The sequence below is a fragment of the Engraulis encrasicolus genome, chromosome 22, assembly GCF_034702125.1.
Source record: "Engraulis encrasicolus isolate BLACKSEA-1 chromosome 22, IST_EnEncr_1.0, whole genome shotgun sequence".
Taxonomy (NCBI): Eukaryota; Metazoa; Chordata; class Actinopteri; order Clupeiformes; family Engraulidae; genus Engraulis; species Engraulis encrasicolus.
In genome coordinates, this window is record NC_085878.1 from 21,802,695 (window position 1) to 21,819,601 (window position 16,907).

At 45.3% G+C, this 16,907-nt stretch overlaps 1 protein-coding gene across 1 annotated transcript; it reads left to right on the top strand.

Annotated features, from left to right (window-relative positions):
- The first annotated feature begins 329 nt into the window (after nucleotides 1-329).
- LOC134438626 (actin-3-like) lies at nucleotides 330-1,992 on the top strand. The gene is made up of 2 exons (XM_063188238.1): nucleotides 330-1,200; nucleotides 1,696-1,992. Exons 1-2 carry the CDS (start codon nucleotides 376-378, stop codon nucleotides 1,990-1,992), a joined length of 1,122 nt encoding a protein of 373 aa, XP_063044308.1. The 5' UTR covers nucleotides 330-375.
- Nucleotides 1,993-16,907: the final 14,915 nt, after the last annotated feature.

Below are 16,907 nucleotides of genomic sequence, written 5' to 3' on the forward strand. Positions count from 1 at the left end.
TTTCTGTTTCTCTTGATCTGTTTATAGTCAAATCAGAACATTGAAATGGGAGTGTCCCCCAGAATGTATGTGGGTTCTTAATAGGCTGATGCACATCATTTGAATTGTTGAAACTGTTGGATGCAAACATACATTCTATAGGCTAGGGCTATGCTCCCATATATGCACCCATATATATGCAGTGTATATAGGCCTCCAGTATACTGTAAAACGGCACTGGGCCCTTGGGTGATCAAGGCAAGCCCACTTTTAGCATTGTCTGCGAGAATGGAAAATACAGTATTGCGTCACAATGTACCTGCCATTAGGTCTGAGCGTCACGTGTTATCTTACCGGGCAGACCAACCGGAGTTACCGGACAGCAGGCAGCTGACCATGGAGAACACGAGGGCTGTTGTGTTCGATGTGGGGAGCGACTCTATCCGTGCGGGCCACGCGGGAGAGGCCGGCCCGACATACACCACGCCGACACTCGTGAACATGACCCAACACAACTCCACCACCACCACGCACCACCCGGCATCTGGTTTCGTGGGCTCGGACGCATCAGCTGATGATGCACCGACAGTCAGCCCCGTGCGTAACGGTGTCATTACGCACTGGGAGGCCATGGAGAGGCTGTGGGAACGCGCTTTCTGCCAGCTTAACGTTCCTTCGGAGAAGCACGCAGTGTTGCTGTCAGACCCGCCAATGGGACCACGCACACAGCGGGAGAAGCTCGCGGAGGTCATGTTCGAGACGTTCTGTGTTCCGGGGCTGCACGTGGAGAACCAGTCTGTGCTGTCGGTGTACTCGAGCGGCAGAACTTCCGGACTTGTCGTTGGGAGCGGCACGGGCTGCACATACGCCACACCGGTTCACGAGGGCGTCTATCTGCCCAGCGCCACCTGTTGCGCGGACTACGCGGGAAACAGCCTGGATCTCCATTTGCGCACGCTACTGCAGGAGTCCGGGAGAGAGATACCCGAGGACAGGCCCGTGGTCACGGACATCAAGAAGAAATGTTATGTCAGTGCCGACATCCATACAGAGAACCTCAAAATACACCATCCGATGGATTACGTGCTCCCAGACGGCCGTAAAATCAAGTTAGGGCACGAGCGGTTCCTGGTCCCCGAGGCTCTGTTCCAACCCAGTGGCATGGGCTCGCGGGAGCCGGGACTCGCCACGCTGGTGATGAACTGCCTGAATATGTGCGAGGTAGAAGCATTCAGCTGCTAAATATTCCAATAACTGATCCTAATGTGTGTACTTGACATGGTGGATTCACAACCCCAGAGTTACCAATAAACAGACTAGGCCTAGTTGCCCCACCAGCCGAGGAATAATGTTACAAAGTAAACAGACTATTAGGTCAGGGCTGCAGCAGGTTCAAACCAAGCCCCCATCACTCCCTTCCTCCCTCTATGGCTGAGGTGCCATTGAGCTATCTACTGCTCCAGGGACTGTAACCAATACCCTGTAATATCTGTAAATCGCTTGGGATAAAAGTGTCAGTTAAGTGTAATGTAATGTAAATACAAGATAGTTTGTATTTCAATGTCATATGCATGTCTTAGTGTCCAAGATTTCCCCTCGGGGGCCAATACAAGTTTTCATTACTGATTTAATAATAATAATAATAATAATAATAATAGTATAATTTAATGTATTATGTATATAATAATCATTTCATGTTATTATTTCCTCCTGCAGGTGGACGTGAAACAGGCTGTCCGGGGCCATGTGTTGCTGTGTGGAGGCTCCACACTGTTTCAGGGACTACCGGAGAGGCTGCAGAGTGAACTGACATACGTAGGAGGAGGTGGAGGAGGGGGAGGGGGAGGAGGAGGAAGAGGGGGGTTACGGGTGGTGGCTACGGAGGAGAGGAGGAACGCCGTGTGGATCGGGGGGTCAATACTTGCCTCCCTCAACTCCTTCCAAAGCAAGTGGATGAGGAGAGAGGAGTACCAGGAGAAAGGAGCTCAGGCTGTGTTCCGAGCCTTCATATGATGAAACACACACACACACACACACACACACACACACACACACACACACACACACACACACACACACACACACACACACACACACACACACACACACACACACACACATTGAGACCCTTCCAGATGTGGATGAGGACGGAGAGAGTAGCCACCACTCCCTGCCACCTCAGGCAAGTAGGGGTTGCCATGGAGGCAGGATGCCCAGGCTGAGGAATGCGAAGCCCCAATGCCCCTCTTCTCTCCACCCCCCTGAGGATGCTATTTGCACTCCACACAAAGTGCACAAAGGAGGAGGCATAAAAGTAAACAACAGGAACCCACACAGAAAGAAGTCTTCTCTTGGTATGAAGCACCCCCCCCCTTCCCAACTCATACACACACACACACACACACACACACACACACACACACACACACACACACACACACACACACACACACACACACACACACACAGAGAGGCCTTCCCTCACAGACCCCCCGACACACACACACACACACACACACACACACCTCCCTAGCCCTCGGAATAGCGTGCGTTGTAGAAAGATAGACAGACAGACAGACAGTGAGAGAAGAGAGACAGAAGCAACCCTTTCAGGCGGCACCGCCAGGGGCCAGACGCTACTTCCTGATCTGTCCAAAGCAGATGAAATCATCCTTTAGTTCTTCCATCTTACTGCGTCCGGCCCATGGTGGAACTAAGAAAAAGAAGAAAACCCTCTATTCTGGTTTTGGATTTCCTGAACGTGAGCAACATCCTCCCTCCTGTATCCTCTGTCCTGTGTCACCACCACACAATAAGAACCTGTGTGCCCTCCAAGTCTGCAGTTGCAGTTGGCAACACAAATACCTAGTGAAGTGAATGTGTTAATTCAGTTTCATACCCTGCTATACAGACAGACAGGCAGACAGACAGACACTTAAGACAGTCAGTGAGTCAGTCAGACAGTCAAGAGTCTATGTACTAAACAGTGACATCATCCACACACGTCTGGCCATTTTTTGTGTTAGGAAAATAAGAACTTAATTTTGAGTAACAGATGGGTTACATCATTTATTTGTCAGTGGTTTGTAAAAAGTATACGTACCAACCCCAACTCCGGTGAAGTTGGGACGTTTGGTAAACAGTGAATAAAATCAAAATGCTATCATTTTCAAAATATTCAATCTATTCATTAGATGGAGAATAGTGAAAAGACAACATATTAAGTGTTAAAACCGAGAAAAAATATTGTTTTGGGGGACATATGTACTAATTTCTAATTTGATAAATCCAACACGTCTCAAATAAGTTGGGACGGGGATCAGTGAAATTTAGTAAACATCCAAATAAGATAAAACAACAAAGAAGAACATTTGAAAATGAATTGTACTGACGGACAATATACTAGGCGTCCAGGTATAAGATCATCACAGAGAGGCTGAGTCACACAGAATTAAAGATGCAAAGGGAATAATTACCATAGTTATTACATACATTTTTGAATTCCCTTTGATTTACCACGATTGAGTGTATATAAGACATATTTTTGTTACTAAAATCATTGTATAGGTTCATGACATCATGAAATATATATTGGCTGTAGCCTCACTCTAATTCCTGGAGTGCTAGAGCTATTGAAAATTGACCATATTAAGAATGCTTAATGCGTGCAAATGATACAGGGGTGTAACATTCTCCTAAGCACCTGAGCTCACTTGAAATAAACCCAGAAGACATGGGCAACTGTCCTTTGCTTACAGAAGTCAGCAGAAGTTGTAGAAGTCCATTCTTTTTGACAATAATAGAGCATTTCACATCCTGTGCTACAGTGAAAATGGACCATCCAACTTGTGTTAGTGCTAGCTTCAAAAGTCAGCCTCCATGATGGCATGCGGGTGCAGTAGTGCATTGGTTAAGATGTTCTCACTCATCTGTAGAGTTAAATACAGTGCTGAATGGTATAAATGGGTTTTAAACAGCATGAAAAGCCACTCATGCATTATATTTTGAAGGGAGATCTTCGATTACTGCCACATAGTAAGGTCAAATTGCATTCTCTACTATGTTTTAACAGTTTGGCTCCATCATAAGGACCAGCAGTTGATAAAATGGTGGGCTTTTGGTCAAGACCTGTCACACTGTAAGCACTACAGAAAGGAAAACATTGCAAAACATGACAAGGAATACACCCACCATTTAAGCTGGTGAAATCATGTCCAAGATAGGAATTAACACTGTTTTTTATATAAAATCATCTCATCGGTTAATGTATTTAACTGTTAAGTGTTGTCTTTTGTTTTGTTTTTAGTCTTCCTCGACATTTGCTGCCATTTATTGTCCCCGTCCCAACTCTTTTGAGACGTGTTGGATTTATCAAATTAGAAATGAGTACATATGTCCCCCAAAACAATATTTTTTCTCGGTTTTAACACTTAATATGTTGTCTTTTCACTATTCTCCTTCTAATGAATAGATTGAATGTTTTGAAAATGATAGCATTTTGATTTTATTCACTGTTTACCAAACGTCCCAACTTCACCGGAGTTGGGGTTTGTAAATGTACATAGGCCTACCTGATTAATCAAGAATCACTGATTTTCCACCATGAAATGCACGTGTAAAGATGACTGTCACTGTAAATGATATTTTATAAAGTCTATAACTTACTCTGCCAGTTCTACCGAAAGAGTACCTGAAAAATCTTTGCTTCCACTACAGATATAATTCTCTACTTTCCACCCGCTCTGCTCCTAATATGAATCTAATACTACTCTACTTATAAATGCTGTATAATTCTAATTCTTCTCTCCCCCATCTCATCCTCTGCAGGTTTCCCTCACTGCGACCTGTCCCCGATGGACTTCGCTGGCATGACGCTGGGCCTACTGACGTGCTGTGCCCTCTTGATTTGTCTGCTGTCTGCCCTCTTTGGTCTGCTGTCTACCCTGTCTGGGCCCCCCAGCCCCAGCCCCACACTGGCCCAGATCTGCGATGCCAGGAGCCCACAGACACCTCCTCTTCACCACTTCCCCCACCATGGAGACCCAGCTCCCAGTATCGCCAGTCAGGCCACCACAACCTCAGATTAGCACTTCATTGGGAACTTGCGCTATATGTTACATACTTGTTGTACATTTTACTATATTACATTACACTCAGCAGGTGATTTTGTGGAAAAAGACTTGTACTTGTACAATTTATTTAGGTACAGTTTACAGTCAATGGAGCTACTGTGTGCAAGATTAGATGTCTGGTTCGACTGGAGAGTCGGACTTTCATCTCAAAAGAAGTTCCATGATCATTAGGCCACTGTAGCACTGCAGAACATACAAAAAAAAGAGTCAGCTGTCAGTGGATCTCACGCTGCCAATAATAATGGTACTACCAAGGAAGGTGACAGGGGTGGACAAAGGGGTCAATTGTCCCGGGCCCAGGGAGACATGGGGCCCAGAATTAAGTCTTCATTGCATTGAATGTATTGTGTGGGGGGCCCTTCTGAGGGCTTTGTCCCGGGCCCAGCCTAAGCTGTCTGCAGCCCTGGGCACTACAACAGTACCACCTGTGTCTTTTACACACACCATTAAGAACAAGTCTGCTCCAACATGTCTACCTTTAAAACATCACAGATTTTCCCTTCAAATTAAGAGGATGCACTCATTTGTAATATGGAAGATGATGGCGTTATATTGAAAGCCATGTTCTCATCATCACTTCACTGTCCCCACCAATGCAATAAGAGACAATGACAGTGAACAACACCAAATAAAGGTTAAATGTGATTGTTCTGAAAATGAGAAAAAATTGCCATATACATTTGCTCTTCAATGTGCTTATACTGCATCTTAGAGTGCACTCTGTTATTGGCAACTGTGTTACAATATTTGGACAATCTGTTCAGGAGGTTTTTGTGAAACACTTATGTACATGACTGATGCAAAGTTGCATTTTCAAAGTCTGTTTTCTATGAAAATATATTAATTATTTATGAGGAATGATGAAGAATGTCTATTCTAGTGATGCACATGTGATAGTTGACAACATTATTATTATGTTAACACATACAGTCCACAAGGTGGCGCCTCTTGCATTTCACAATAATGTTGTTATTCCTCTTCATTTTTTTTAAAGAATGACTTTGTGGTCACCCTCCTCACCATTGACTCCAGCATTGTGATTTTAAATATGAGACTTCATAATAAGTAGTTACCTCAACCAAGGAGGTTATGTTTTCGGTCGTGTTTGTTTGTTTGTTTGTTTGTCTGTCTGTTTGTCTGTCTGTCAGCAGCATAACTCAAAAAGTTATGAACAGATTTGGATGAAACTCTGGAGTTGTTGGTAATTTCTCAAGGAACAAGTGATTAAATTCTGGTGGCGATCCGGATCATGAACCGGAACCAGGACCTTTTTAAAGATTCTTCACCATTGCTGGCCTATAAATCTAGACAACCCTAGTGACCACAAATTGAATTGCGGGACAGGGCAAAACATTCACCCTGTCTTTCTGCCTTCTTTTTGTGGAGTTAGAAACTGGAATGTTAACCATTGACACAGTCAAATGTTCTATCAAGCAGCTTCCTTGGCAGAGGTCTGCGCTCTCTGAGTGCTTCTAGTTACTTCTAGCTACTCAGAGAATGCATTTCTGTGTCAAATATGGCCTTTCCAAAAATAATACCTTCCAAATATCATACAGGCTTTTCACATATATATTGTATCGGTAATACTTAACAGGTTCTCATATACTGATCTGTCAGATTTATGCTGCCAGACTTGTATAGGCCTAAAATAGAACTTTGCAAGATGTTGATTTGTGTGAACGTGTGTTTGTGTTTAGAGAATGGGCCAGCAGGCACAGAGGCATGGCCATTACATGCACAGGAATATACAGAGCATGCCCAGAGAGAGAGAGAGAGAGAGAGAGAGAGAGAGAGAGAGAGAGAGAGAGAGAGAGAGAGAGAGAGAGAGAGAGAGAGAGAGAGAGAGAGAGAGAGAGAGCGTCTGATCTGAGAGTAATACCTACCTGGTATTTAATATTTTAGGGCTTAAGGGCAGAGAAGAGTGGGACAGAGTCAGAACTGGACTTGAACCTGGGTTCCCATGAACAACTGCCAGATGCCTGGTGTGCCACAGCACATTTGACCTTGCTTATTTTTAATATCATCCTATGCAAAATATCAACTGCTGTAGTACAAGGAGCAAGTTTGCCAGAGTATATGCCTCCCATAGTTGACAGCACTCCTCTTTTCTCAGCGTTTCTCCAGTATTTCAGCGCCCACACCCCTGCCAGTATTCTCCTTAGACAGTCTATATGGTATCCTCCAGTGATTCAGATCCATCTCCAAACCCCCTGCTACCATTCTCATCTCAGTCTATGGTATTCTGTTTTTTCTCACTCCCACGCCTAACACCCACTTATATTATCATTAAAAGTCAACATTTGTCCTGCAAAAATCTTTTTTTGCTACTCAAATGTTAATTCCTCCCCCATTTCCTGTACCTTCCCTCACCGAAATGACATGACATCCCCCCCCCACACACACACACACACACACAAACACTTACACACTGACACACACACACACACACACACACACACACACACACACACACACACACACACACACACACACACACACACACACACACACACACACACACACACACACACACACACACACACACACACACACCTCCCAATTAAAACCCCGGAATGCCATTTGACACCAATCACTAGGCTTTCCTGTTCCTGGCCGAGAGACAAAGCCAGTGGAGTCCATCAAATCAGCCGGGTGTCATTGTGGAGCGCCTTGTCCCCCACCGAGGGAACAGACGGTGTGTGTCTTCACTGTCCCCCTCCACTAAACAGCAAACATACCTTTCTGCCCAGGCGGCACACACACAGGGAGGAGAGAGTGTGTAGTGTGTGTGGGAGGACTGTCGCTAATCACCTGTCAAACTTTTGCTTGGCGGCTGGACATGACGGGACAGGATGGGACAGTGGCGGCCACTCATTGGTTCTTTCTGTCTTTCTTTCTTTCTTTCTGTCTTTCTTTCTTTCTTTACATCTCTGTCTTTATGCCTTTCTCACTCTTTCTCTCTGCCCCTCTCTCTGCCTGTAGTACCCACACTCATTCCTTCCCCCCCCCCTCTCTCTCTCTGCCTGCCTGTCTGTCTGTCTGTCTGTCTGTCTGTCTGTCTGTCTGTCTGTCTGTCTCCAATATATTAGTCAGTGTGTGTGTGACTGCATTTGGCAAGGTCTGCATTCTCCAGTAGAGAGAGGCAGCATCCTACATGGCCCACGCTGGAATAGATTCGATACAATACGATGCGATATGATACAATGTGATAGAATATGGTATGATACGATACGATACGATACGATACGCTACGCGATACGATACGATACGATACGATACGATACGATACGATACGATACAATACGACACGGCACAGCACGATATCACGCGATACCATACCATACGATACGTTTGTATTCAATATCTTTACAGAGGATAATTACATGTATTGAGTGGTCCCGTTAGAGGGGTGGGAGTGGGGGGGCAGTGAAGGAGAGAGGGGCATAAAGTATAGGAGGAGGGGTAAAAGTAAAGAAGAGGGGGCAGAAAGTACAGGATAGAGGGGGCAGAAATTAAAGGAGATGTAGGGGGGGGGGCATAAAGCATAGGAGAAGGGGGCAAAGTAAAGAAGAGGGGGCAGAAATTAAAGGAGATGTAGGGGGGGCATAAAGCATAGGAGAAGGGGGCAAAGTAAAGAAGAGGGGGCAGAAATTAAAGGAGATGTAGGGGGGGGGGCATAAAGCATAGGAGAAGGGGGCAAAGTAAATGAAAGGAGGGGCAGAAAGGCAGAGCTCATTAGTATGCATGCCTGCATGTTTTTCTTTTTTCTTTCTCTTTTTTTGTCATTGACTTGTGTACTGAGGACAAGCCCCGCAGGGCCCGACTCTTTTATTAGTCAATGAGGAGGATTATCTCTTTCAATCGCACCACCACTCGCCCCATTATACGCATTCGATTTTGATAAACGTTCCCTCCGTTCGTTATCCGTCCCTCGCATCGGCTAATATTATGCGATTACGTAATTGAATGGACGTAATGAAAAGCAGAGATGAGTTATCTACCCCGCACATGCGGGGAGGCTGCGCTTTAGCCAAGATGTAGCCCCATTGTTTACAGTGTAAAGAGAGAGAAGCAAACATACTGTTCATGCTTTTGTGAGGAGCAAGTGTGTGTGTGTGTGTGTGTGTGTGTGTGTGTGTGTGTGTGTGTGTGTGTGTGTGTGTGTGTGTGTGTGTGTGTGTGTGTGTGTGTGTGTGTGTGTGTGTGTGTGTGTGTGTGTGTGTGTGTGTGTGTGTGCAAGTTTCTCTGTGTGTGCTTCTGTGTGTGTGTGTTTCTCTGTGTTTATATGTATATGTGTTGGGGGGTAAGTGGGGTGGGGTGTCTTTGTTTGGCTGGTGTTGAGGACATTCTTCTGTGCAAGGTGGACATTAGACAAAAAAGGATGAATGATAATCAGCACCACCACTGTATTCTGACCCCCCACCACACACACACACACACACACACACACACACACACACACACACACACACACACACACACACACACACACACACACACACACACACACACACACACACACACACACACACGCACACACACACACACACCACACCCCTTGGGGATGCTCCCTAGAGTAAGGTGGAATGGGGCAACAGGAACACTGGAATGCAAACACACCGCTTTGCTACAGCATGGTGCGCAGTGTGTAAGGGGGCAGGTGCGGACACAGGAATAGAGTACATCCACATACTTAGCAAGTAAACAAAGGGTGTGTGTGTGTGTGTGTGTGAGAGAGAGAGAGAGAGAGAGAGAGAGAGAGAGAGAGAGAGAGAGAGAGATAGTCTACCTCTGCCTGTGTGTCTCTGTGTGCCCTCTCCTTCTATTCTCTCCTGGGACATCAACAACAGACTACAGTCACCTGAGGTTGGCTCAGCTGTACTGCAAAAGAGGAAATATGTTGTTGTTATTGCTTTAGCTTGCACTTTTGAAAACTACTTCAACTCTACTTCTCATTGCTTGATTTGTTTACTTCATTGTTATTTGATTAGCCTACTAGTATTGGAGTTGCTTTAAGTACTTTGGGTGATTTGAGTGTTAGAGATAAGATGAATTGATAGGATGGATGGCCTTTAATTGCTAAATTAATAATACGATGCCAAAGCACCCTTGTATATATTAGCTGGAGTTTTCACATTCATGTCACCAATATATCTTCAGGCGATTCACTTGCATTTATGTGACCCAAACTCATGGCAGTTTTATACAGTCATCACCACATGTAGCAATAGTAATATTTTCATATACTTAACTCTATAGATTATATATATGTTTAATCTATTATTATATATTATTCATTTATCGACATACACACATACGTACATGTCACACATAGTCTTTTTTGATGCAAGTAATGCTGCTGTTGGTGTGGCATTGGGATTTGAATGCTGTCTATTTGTAGAGCTCCCCACATCAGCACACGGGACAAATGTGTCTGCAGCCTTTTGCCTGCATTGTTCCGTGGGCCCCCGAAACTTCACTGGGTTTTTTAATCGAGCCCCACTTCGCCACCCTGTTGCGGCCCTTGTGCCTCTATCTTTGGGTGGGGAGGTGGGGCACAATGACAGGCAGCACGTCCCAATCCAGGGCCACACCACCAGCCACAAAAGCTCAGACCAAACTATAGCCCATCCGTCACACTGTCAAACTCCCCGCCACCCCCACCCGTCCACAATAATCAGTCGTGCTCCCCATATCCATCCACCCCCTGCCTCCACCAACACCCCAACCTCACCCCCACCCCCAGAAAACAAGAGAGCAAGGGAGGACCCCCAAAATGCACCAGGCCCAAGGAGCCCCCCAATTCTTTGCAAGCAATGGGGACTTTTGTCTCGCCTGCTTTTTTTTTTCATACGCGGCCTGGGTCTCCAGATAATACAGCCTGGATGCAGCCAGGCACACAGAGGGGGATAAGGAGAGAGAGAGAGAGAGAGAGAGAGAGAGAGAGAGAGAGAGAGAGAGAGAGAGAGAGAGAGAGAGAGAGAGAGAGAGAGAGAGAGAGAGAGAGAGAGATGGGGGAATGACAACAAAACAGGAGAGAGAGAGAGAGAGAGAGAGAGAGAGAGAGAGAGAGAGAGAGAGAGAGAGAGAGAGAGAGAGAGAGAAATACAGAAAGAAAAAAGAAACTGCAAAAAAGATGGAAATAGTGGAGAGAGGGAAAAGAGGGGGAGCAGGACAGAGATGGAGAGGCAAAGAGTGGGAGAGGAGAGGGAGAGTGAGGGAGAGAGAGTGAGGGAGAGAGAGGGAGAGAGAGAGAGTGAGGGAGAGAGAGAGAGAGAGAGAGAGAGAGAGAGAGAGAGAGAGAGAGAGAGAGAGAGAGAGAGAGAGTGAGGGAGAGAGAGAGAGAGCGAGAGAGAGAGCTAGACAGAGGTCGAGGGAGTGTCGGGTCGGGTTGGAGGCTGGGGCCCAGCCCTGTCCCTCCCCCTCCACTCTGGGCACCAGTAGCCCCTCTGTGTTGCCCCTCTGGAAGGGGAGGGGCCGGTCCAGCCCCCCATTGCACCGGCCCCGCAACAATAAACTGGTGTCCATTCACGCCTGGAGTGGCTACACATTGCTGCATTTTAGCGTCCCACAAAGGTAACGCACTGATATTGAATGGTCTTAGTTCCTGGGCCTTTGAAAGTGTCTTAGCATTCACCAGCACAAGAATATAAGGGGGTAAAATGGATGGACTTCAGCGCAATTCGTCGCTGGAGCATGACAATTATTTCAGGGCCTCTCTCTTAGACCTGAAAGAGCTGAAGAAGAAGAAAAAGTGGGTTTTGGAAACCTTTTCTTTGTGGCCGGGCCTTTTTGATAGACTGACGTGGATGTTAATGTCGGTAGGAGTGAAATGCACTATAGCGTGTGCCTCGGTTTAGCAAAAGAAAAAAGACACGCACGCACACACGCACACACACACACACACACACACACACACACACACACACACACACACACACACACACACACACACACACACACACACACACACACACACACACACACACACACACACACACACACACACACACACACGCACGCACGCAAACACACACACGCGCGCGCCCGCTGCAAACACACACACAGCATACAGTCTAAGAGTCTGAAATGCTTTTGAGTTAAATCTTTTCATAGCAGATGTGGGTGAATGCAGAATTTAGTTAATGGTTGAAAAAAAACAACAATTGTGACTTTGTATTTTTGTATGATATTGTCATTGAGCACTGGGCACACAACTTGTTCTGCGACCCTGTGTTGTTGTAGTCACTTGTTCGCATTCAAGGTCTTAATTTTTATTATTGTCACTCTTACAGTAGGCGTATATACAGTGGTGTAGTCTACTTTTTTGTGGTGGGTATAATGTATATTTTAGAATTTTTTGAGGTGAGTATACTGTATATATTTGTGCTGTTCTAAATAATGGGTCAATCAATTTTATGTGGGTATACGGAAATTCCTGACATTTTGAAGTGGGTATACTGCGTATAGACTACACCACTGAGTGTATAGGACATTTGAGAAAATTGAAATGCCATTTCTCTACTCTGCGACTGAACAGGGCATTGTAATACACTGGTCTGGTGTGTGTCATGCGCAGGGGTGTCCATGTTCTGCGTTTGTCCACCACCAGAGCCTCCGCCACCTCCGTCGTGCCCTCTATGGCGTAGGCCATGCGCCACATACACAAGGGGGACATGACCTCGAATTATGCTCTGATTGTACCCCAAAACCATCCACAGTCCTTTTAGCAAACCCCCCTCCCTCCCCAAACCACCGGCCCCCCTACCCCACCCTTCCTCTCCTCACCCCCCTTCTGGATATAAAAAAGAAAAGAAAGAAAAAAGAGTCCCTGTTGCGACGAGGCACGATCGAGAAGAATGAAACGTTCCTGGCGCACAATTGCAAGCATTTTTTTTTTGGTGCCGTGGCGAGGTGCATTGCCTGATTGTGGTGCGTGGAGAAACCTCATTTGGGCTCTTTCATGGCGGGGCTGATTGAGCTTTCTTCAGGATTTGCCATGGTTGTCTTGTCATCATGCAGCTGGTCTTTCAGCCAATGGCAGGCCTCCTGAAGGGCCTGGTCCTTAGGGGAGCCGGGCGCTGCATTATACACCCTATAAGAGCATGACGCCTCTCATTAACTAATGTTATTGCAGGGAGAGATTTTTTTTGTACGTCTCCTCTCTCCCCCTGACTCTCCCCCAACAGTCCCCTCTTCATGCTCTCAATTCAAACAATTGCTTTTCATTTCGCCTGTATGCCTCTCAAACCTTACCCCACACCCCTCCTTCACTCCAAACTGCACTAAACTTTTACACACGTTTTGAATGGTCGCATTGCACACATGGATTGCTGTCTACCACTTTGTTTTCATTGAATTCCTTAGTCCCATGTTTGTGTGAAATATCTTCAAAGTCAACATGTCTCCCCAAAGCAGACACAGAGAGAAGAGAGAGAGAAAGTGAGGGGTGTCAAGTGAGAGTCAGAAACAGACAGACATAGAAAGAGAGAATCAGAGAAGACATTCCGGTCTAGTATAATATTCTAATGGAGAAAATACAAAAGCTGGAAAGTCCTTGAAATCAAAAGTTTTTCCGTAGTGACGTTCTCGTCTGGCATAATGATTTAATGCCAGATGCTTAGTGATGCTGCAGACTTTGTCTTTGTTGCTAACTGCATATCATTTTTGACAAGTGGAAGAGACACGCTCACACTATTGCCTGACCATTTTCCAAAAGTTGCTTAAGTTTTTTTTTAAGTAAACATTTTTAAAGTTTTTTCCCTGGGTGCAGAATCCAACATAAAAAAATCCATCCAGTACGCGTTCTTCTTCCAAAGTAGGCTATAATACTTACCAGCCCCAGATAATAAGAACTATGACTCCCTCAGTCTTCCATGGCAACATGAGACAGAGGTTTAGGCCCTGTGGGTGTGGTATAAAACTAGGCAGCTCTGCAAAAACCTATCCAAAAGACACAGGCTCCCTCCTCTCCTCAGTGGTAAAGTCAACACGTTGTCAGAGGTCAGCCTGGGCACATGCTGGGGTCACAGTCCCTGTGACTGCCACCCCTCCTTCCTCTCCCCAGGCTCTCTTTGCCCCCTTGCCGCCCTGACAAACGCCAGGGGTACTAGACAGCCAGGACCCAGTGATGGTGTCATTATCTCTCCACTCCAGTCTCTGAAGTGTGGAGCTGGGTTGTGGTGCTGATGGAGCCAGGGTAGATTTAAGGGTGCTGGTCAGTTTGAAGTATTCTTATACTTTAATCCTCCAGCCTCATTAAGAGCTACATTAACCCACACACACACGCACGCACGCACGCACGCACGCACGCACTGTGTGCGCGCACACACACACACACACACACACACACACACACACACACACACTCTACTTCTCTCTCCGTGAAACAGGGGAGGCCAGGAGGTAAAGCAGCACTTCTCGTCACCCACTCATCTCATCTCATCCCATCTCATCCCAGCTAATCTCACTCCTCCAAACAGATGAGGAGGTCACTGGGAATGGCCACAAATCCGCATCTCAGCACCTAAAGCACAGGGCCTCCTCTACCTCAAGTGCCTACTCATGGCCTGGTCATCAACATGGCTAAAGGATGATAATGCTATCTAATATACTTCTCGAGCGTTCACAGTCTCCAGTCTAAAGCTGAGCTCTGCCCTGCAGACGAGCAATAGGCCTAACTTTAATGAAGATCTGTCTTGGCTGACTGAGGGCGTGGTGGTGTTTCACTGGCATTGCTCTCAAACTCATTGAAATCATTCACTGTTTGGGGTTCTTTGGCATATATTTTAGATTTTATGGGTAAATATTAGGGCTGTAAAAATTGATACGATTAATCACGATTCGATTAATCAGTTTTTCAGCGTGATTATTTTTTTAAATTGTGACAAGAGTTTGCAAGCATTCCCAGCATAAAGGCCCATGTAATTTGAGGATTTAGAGCCTGAGGGACTTTAGTGGCTTTTTTGACAAGAATGAGTTCTATATGTAAGGGACAACGGGCAACAAGGTGACCGGTTCCACAAAGTTAATGGTGAGGCAGCAGCGGCGAGGCACCAGAGTTTGCAGCCGCCTCGGCCTCGCCATTAACTTTGTGGAACCGATCTCATTATGCCGCTTATCTATTAGGGTAGGGTAATTTTTTCATCTATTACTGCCTGTAACGTTGTAGGAGCCATGGCAACAGTAGAATCTTGTGAGCAAGATAGACGCGTCGCTACGCGAACATCTAACTTAAACGCGTCTAGAGTCTTTGTTTGGAATACCGAAGTTGTGATTATTTAATTTTCTGTAGATGATGTGCATGGTTTCCACAGCATTATCCCTTAGTGGTAATTGATTAACTAAAATGATTAATAGCGATCAAAAAAAAGGAATCATTTGACAGGCCTAGTAAATACTGGATACAAAAATCTCTGTCAGTCTTGGTGGCCCACTTGAAAGGCCACCACCTTCAAAGATGTTAGAAACCAAATACAGTTTTCCAGCCTCCTCTGCAGTACAAAATAATGACACGCCACTTAATAATTATGACAAACTGAAATTTCCATATAATTATAAAATGACTGATAATGTAATTTATGATGTCATATTAGCATAACTAAGACTTCTGCAAACGGTGAGTAAGGTGCAAAGCAATGAAAAATTAGTCCTCCATTCATGATACCGCTCTCTCACACACACACACACTGGTCTGCTCTTCAGTACCCATGGCTGAATCAAAGGGCATGAGTGCTGAGTAATTAGGCTTTTTGTTCATGTTAATTAGACGCTTTTTTGCCAGACCGAGATCATCTAGTGCCAGCATTGTCTCTCTATGAAAAGGGCAGTCCCTCAAAGTCAAAACTTAGGGCTCTGGGACAAAGCTCTGTGCCTCCCTTCCCCCAATAGTAAGTTCACTGGTGCAGCTTTCAATTGGCCATCATCATTTTTCACCCACATTAGCCACAGTTGTCAGGAATATGCGAAGTGACTAAAAGGATAGAAAGGAAATATGTTTGAAATATGAATGTGTTTGTGAGATTTGTGCTTGCTGAGTGCAAGAAACATTTCTGGTGTTGATTTTGAACACAGAAAGTTTAAAACCATATTGTAGTGTGGAATATTGGAGTATTGTATACCTGATTTTCCCAGTTCAATCTGTTTGACCTCTCAGTTGTAAAAAAAGAACATTCATTTTACAGTCTATGAAAACACGTCGCAGCAGATGTATGATGGGGACCAAAAAAGTTTTCAAAAAAGTAGGATGAATCTAAAGCAGGCCACAAGAGTGAGCAAGGAGAGCAGACAAAGCATTTTTTATGAGAAGAAATGTGTGGGAAAAAACACATGTAATAATAATGTATCAAGTATTTCGCTTAAGTTCAATTGGCTTTTTTTACAGGTTGTGATCACTTAAAAGTGTCCTCTACAGTCAGAATGTGGGCAGAAAAGGGAATGGACGGAACTAAAACGGATCACAAGACTGGACTGCGGAGTACAGAGCAGAGCGATTGGAACTCCCATGTAACTAAACATGTAAAGTTACAAAAGATTACATGAGTGAGGCATCAGACACAGCAAAGGGAAGGCTGCACAGAGGGAGCGTTTGGAACCCCCACTGCTACACTAACCTCCTCTTACTGCTGTTGTTCTTGCACTTAAATGGCTGTCCTGTTTCCGTCTATCTATGCATAGGATGGAGAGAAACTAATTTATTTTCCTTTGTATAGATGGGTTCTAAAATGTTGTTTTCCCCTGGCTGCGCGACCCTGGTTGCGCACAACTCAACCTCTGATTGATGGAAATCGCTGTCGG